Source organism: Lygodium microphyllum, chromosome 16, assembly GCF_053477565.2.
Source record: "Lygodium microphyllum isolate KBCC chromosome 16, Lygodium_microphyllum_v1.1.10, whole genome shotgun sequence".
NCBI classification, from domain to species: Eukaryota; Viridiplantae; Streptophyta; class Polypodiopsida; order Schizaeales; family Lygodiaceae; genus Lygodium; species Lygodium microphyllum.
In genome coordinates, this window is record NC_141150.1 from 124239831 (window position 1) to 124245969 (window position 6139).

General features: G+C 40.7%; 1 protein-coding gene across 1 annotated transcript; it reads left to right on the forward strand.

Annotated features, from left to right (window-relative positions):
- The first annotated feature begins 5286 nt into the window (after positions 1 to 5286).
- LOC148023372 (mannose-specific lectin-like) lies at positions 5287 to 5661 on the forward strand. The gene has a single exon (XM_087695383.1). The coding sequence runs from the start codon at positions 5287 to 5289 to the stop codon at positions 5659 to 5661; it is 375 nt and encodes a 124-aa protein (XP_087551509.1).
- Positions 5662 to 6139: the final 478 nt, after the last annotated feature.

Here is a 6139-nt window from a genome sequence, read left to right on the forward strand (position 1 = left end):
ACGTATTTGGTGAACCCTTAGAAATAAATGGTTGCATTATACAATGCCACATCACCTTTAGACGTTGACTCGCTTTTTTACAGGTTGTATTCGATCGAATAAATATATTATTTGATCGAAATATATTCTCTATATATAAAGGAAACTTTTGGGTTAATTTTTCCCGATTCTATTTGTACTCTTCTAGGTTACACACAGGATGTGGTACACACACTAGAACTAAATGGGGTGCTAGTTGTGGATACCTATCCTTTACATCGAGACATTAAATAGCAAGCACACGCCAGTGCTAGTTTGGGTGTTGGAGGTGGACACACTATTTTGGATACTAGTGGGCTAAGGTGATAAAATAGGGTGCACACACCAACACTAATTTGGGTTTTGAATGTGGACACACTATTTTGGGTATTAATGGATTGTGGTGCTAAAATAGGGTGGACACACCAATACTACTTTGGGTGTTGGAGGTGGATACACTAATTTAGATATTACTTGTCCATGGTGATATTTGATTGTAGTGTGTACACAGATGTATATTGTTAATTAATTTTCATATATCTTTGCATCTCCCCTATTATTATTTTGGTTAATTCTACAAATTCTTGTAATTTGAAATGACTTGTGGTAATGAGTGGGAATATGTTGAAGAATTAAAAGCTGGAAAGAACACTTCTCATGTATGATGCAAGTCATGTCAGCATGAGTTCCATGCTAGCGCAACTAGAACTAAAGAGCATCTACTAGGAATGGGTGTTAACGTGAATCATTGTCGTAATCCACCTTCTAATGTACATGTAAAGATTTCCAAATATATTCAAAAATTAAAGGCCTCTGGAAAGTGGGGGGGGGAGGTTACACTATTGAAATTACGTCTACTACAAGACATAATGATGCATCAAGCAATTTCGTGAATGTACTACAACATGTGGGTGGCTCCTCATCACAACACTCACAGTTGATGGACGAAGAACATAGATACAATGTGAGTGCAGGCTCTCACGAACACGGATGCTCTAACAACATGGACAAATCAAAGAAAGGAACTCTGTATAGTGCATTTGATAAGTCATCAATGCTAGAGTTGCACTTGAAATGTACACAAGCTTTCATTGCTTGTAGGATATCTTTGAATGTAATGAGAAATCCCTTATTTCAAGATGTTTTGATGTCTCTTGCAAATCCTGGGTGCAAAGCCTGGGTTTGTTTTGCCAGACTACAATAAGATGTGCATAGAGTACTTAGACAAAGTCAAAGGTGGACTTGAGCAAATCTTGAAGCGTTTTGTCCTTGATTATGCACCTGCCTACGGATGCACCATAGCTATTGATGGATGGATAGATTGCAAGAAGAGGCCTCTAATAAATATCATGTGTATATGTCCAAGGGGGTCAGTGTTTTTGGATGCAATAGATACATCTCTTAAAGAGAAAACCTCCATGTATATTTCAAAGATATATGAGAGGGCTATTGCACATGTTGGAGGACCTGTTAATCTCACATCTATAAAGACTGATAATGCCTCTAACTATAAAGGAGCAGGGATGATTATACAAGAGAACTACAAAGAGATTACATGGGTTCCTTGCGCTACACACTCAGTCAGTTTACTCCTCAAAGATATAGGGAAAATGAGTTTTATTAAACTTACTTTAGTAGAGGCACATCATGTGGTTAAGTGCATCAAGGAGCATCAATTTACGTATGTACTCTTTCGCACAAGGTCGGAAAAAATATTATGCATATTTTGTGCTACATGCTTTGCTACTGCTTATTATGTCCTTGAACGTTTATTAGAAGTGGGAGATGCATTGAGGGAAACAATTGCAAATGGACGATAGGTTGGATGGGTCACTAAGCATTAGATGCATGCACTTACAGCAAAAAACTGCGCAGCAACAATCAGCTTAGATGCATTTTGGATCAAGGTGGACAAAATTGTGAGTGTCACTAAGCCATTTGTAGAATTGCTAAGAGTTGTGGACAGTGACAAATTTGTACTTGGTAAAGTATACTGGCTCATGTTTGAAGCAATACGCAAGGTAAAAGCATTTGAAAAATTGAAGCCTATAGAGCATAAAGAGATAGCCAATTGCGCAGAAAGATGATGGGCAATGATGCACACTCTCCTACATGGTGCTGCATTCATGCTAGATCCTTCATTTCAATTGCATGATCAAACAAAGAATGATGAGGTGACTCGAAATTTCCACTTTGTGTGTGCCCAGATGTTGCCTAGGGAAGATGGAAAACGTGCATTTTATGGTCGCATACGGTTTTTTGGTAGAGAGGGAAAGTTTAGTGACAAGTGGTGTTTAGATGCCATTACATGCTTAAGTCCACTTGTTTGGTGGAATGAGTATGGTTCTAATGAAGTAGAGCTTCAACATGTGGCAAGAAGGGTATTATCAGTGGCAACATCTTCAGGCAATTGTGAGCGAAATTGGTCTGCATATGATTTCATTCATACTAAGAGGCGTAATCGTTTAAAAGCTTCAAGGGCAAGAGACCTAGTGTACTGCTTTTGTAATATGCGACTGCTTCATAGGTCGTCATCAATTGCAACTCGTATTACACATGTAGAAGGGAAGCCACATCCAAAACGAACGCACGAGGTTGTTTCTAAAGACCAAGGTTCAGAGTCTGAGAACGAATGGGAGGTTGATTCAACTAATTCTGATGTGGATGATATAGTCCCTGCTATTGACAGAGTGAAGACAACATAACATGCATTAAAGACTAAAAAAACATAGCAAGGGAAAAGAATAGCATAAACGATACATTAGATATAATCTCAAAATTATATTCCATGTCTCAAGTCTTGAAATTGAATACCAAGATATATACAAAAGTTGTCTATATATCAACAAGTGTTAATCCAAATTTACAAAATCACGAGTTTGTGTGAGCTTATCAACTGCAAAAGTGTCGCCAATTATAGGAGGTGGAGGAGCATGTGCATCCTCATATCTCTTGCATACTCCTTTGAGTCGTTGATTCTCTAACTCCATTTCAACTATTCTCAACTCTAGCTCATGGACGCAAGTTACCATAGTGTCTACGGTGAGTCCTTGTGTCACTAAAGTCATGCCTTCGGCTGCAAAATTTGTTAAGATGTCGTGGTCGTTGGTGGTGAGTACCACAGGCTTTGTCCGCTTCAATTCTATGCCCATCTCTCTTGCCCGCTTTCGATCGATGGGATGACCCATGCCAACGCCAGCGTTCTTGGCTCTTTGCTGCCACATAACTTACCTTCCTAATATGTCCTGGCAATATACTTGTTGAACAAAGTATATTGCCACTTGTCCATTATTAGGTTCAGCCTGGTGGTTCTCCACAAATCTTTGATATAGTGTGCATGATAATCCTATGTGTTGAAGCTCTGATAGCTTCATTGGATATTTGCGCTTTGGGTCTCTTTGTCTGCTGTGATCTGTCGATCTAAATAAAACATTTCTGACAAATTCTATTGGGCAAAGAAACTTCACTCCATTGAGGTCAAGAGGAGGGCCAACGAAGTCGTTTCTTGGTTTGGCCCAAGTGACATGAAACAAAATGTGTGTATATGGTTTCACTATGAAGGGGATTGGAATTGATTGGAGTTTGAATTCTCTTGTATATGCGTGTTCAGTCTTAGTGTCACTCTTATGAGGGAGATGTGTTCTCCATGCATCCTAACTTAGCGCTTAGCTTTCTTTTTTCTATGATGATTATATCAAGGATTGTATCAAGCAAGGAAAGCTTCTCTTTGTCCCACACAAAGAACATGAACAAGATACCAAGGATTGAACCGAAGAAGTAGGTACAAAACACACACGCAAGCAAAGAAAGATCCTCTATGGCCTTTCTCAGAGAAAATCTTGATCCTTTTCGGTGATGAGGAGACTGAGAGGTGAGATTCCATATTGTTGCTAGGTGCTCGGGTAGTGTTTGAGAGTGGCATGAGAGTGTGAGTTTTTCCTCTCATCCTACTAAGCCCCTGTGATTGAATCTTGGTGCCTAGAGCAATTCTCAAGTTGTGTATTTTTCGCATCTCTTTATTGTTTTGGGTGTTGGTGACATGGTGAATGTTCAAGGACAATCTAGCTCTGGTCCTTGTTTTGTTTTTTCTTTGTTTGAGCTATAGTTGGCAATGACCATGTTTGGTTGTTGTTCATTCCAAGGCTCTCGAAAGGACTATTTATAGAGATGGTTCTCTTTCTCTCAGGCCTTCGCACAATGTCTCAAGGGCCGGTTTGCTATCCGTAAACCCTCTATATCACATGTGTTAAAGGTGTATTTTTAAAACCCCTTATCTATGAGTTTTTAATTATTAAAACACACTCTATTTCTATTCAATATGTAAATGCCCCCTTTAAAATGGAAGCCTTTTGTAAGTAAATAATATGCAAAAAAGGATTTTAAAAACCAGTGACGCCCCCATAGTGCTAGAGAAACTATATCATGAGAACAAACCCGATTTGGTACACCGATGATTGGTGTACTCTGTGTGTGTGTGTGCACGCATGTGGGTGTGTGTACTTGCAAGTGTTCTAGCTCTCTCTCTTCTCCAATGTTTTCAATTAAGTAGCAACATGGTGAGATTTTTAAGAACATAACCATAAATAGCACATAGATAATGCTTTTGTAAGGATGGTGTGTTGTATTGTGTGTGTGTGTGTGCACACATGTGGGTGTGTGTGCTTGCAAGTGTTCTAGCTCTCTCTCTCTCTCCTCCAATGTTTTCAATTAAGTAGCAACATGGTGAGATTTTTAAGAACATAAGAACATAACCATAAATAGCACATAGATAATGCTTTGGTAGAGATCGTGTGGCACGTGTCTCTGCCAATACTATAAGGTCGCTGTGTGTGTGGGGGTCTGCTCTCTCTCTCTTTCACACACACCCCCTCTCTCTATAATGGATGCTTTCTTTTACACTCCCTTTGGGTTTCCTCGGTGGGCATATTGTGAATAGTGTTCGAGTGATGAGTGCTTGTGTTGTAGATTGTATTATTGCTATTGGTGGGGACATGGGAGAAGGGTGGTATGGTGTTCCATTGCAAGCTTTGTTCGATACGGCGCATACACCGCATCTTATGTCCACTCTCTCCATGGACCACGAATGCTATAATTATGAGCATAAAGGAAAAAGGGAATAATAAAGATAATGCCGCGAATATAGATAATGCGGACATAATAGGCAATTATCACCTGCACGTTAGCGCCTATAAAGAGGCAAGACGGCGGTGAGATGATCAAGTGCAGAAGAAGAACTAATAGCACCTTCTGAAGATCAGGATCAGAAAAATGGCAGCAGAGCAGGCGAAGAAACATGGCTCCATTTTGTACGCCGACCAAGAGCTGGCGATGGATGAGAGCTTGACCTCGGAAAATGGGCAGTATTCTCTGATCATGCAGGGTGATGGGAATTTTGTGGAGTACAAGTCGCCAGCTGGAACTGCCGTCTGGCACAGCAACACAGCTAAGCGTGGCAAGCGGGCCTGCCTGCAAAGGGACGGCCGCTTACTGGTGCTCGGTGATTGCGGCACGGTGGAGTGGGCTAGCTCCGACAAGCCTCTCAAGGACGACAGCTACAAGCTAGTGCTGCAGAACGACGGCAACGCCGTCATCTATGACGGCGCTGACGTGTCCGTCTGGTCTAACTGCGTCGACAAGAAGTAGCTTACATACAAGCTACACTACTTATAGAAGAGGGGTGGTGTTTCTGCCTGTGTTGTAACTCGATTGGGCCCAGGCGTTATATAGCTAAATAAAACAATGGCCACCTCTCATCGTCTGCAATCTCTCTCTCTCTCTCTCTCTCTCTTTCTCTCATCCCACGTTTGTTTCTACGAATCTAAACTCACCAGATTTACGTGTCTAGACTTATGTAGTTACGGTATTTCTAGTGTTCGCACGTCTAGGCTTATGTAGTTATGGCATTTCTAGTATTCGCACATCTGTGCTTGAATATATCCACCATTTCTAGTAGACTCATGCACTTACCATGCATCATTTCTAGTTGAATTTATATGCTTAAGTTCTTCATGGTGGGCTTCTCCCATTCTTCTCGCAAATAAAAATATGGTTGCATGTGCTCTCTCTCTCTCTCTCTCTCTCTCTCTCTCTCATCCCACATTTGTTTCTAGGAATCTAAACT

Excerpts from the sequence above, each read along its gene's own strand:
- LOC148023372 (XM_087695383.1), top strand. The coding sequence starts at position 5,287 with ATGGCAGCAGAGCAGGCGAAGAAACATGGCTCCATTTTGTACGCCGAC.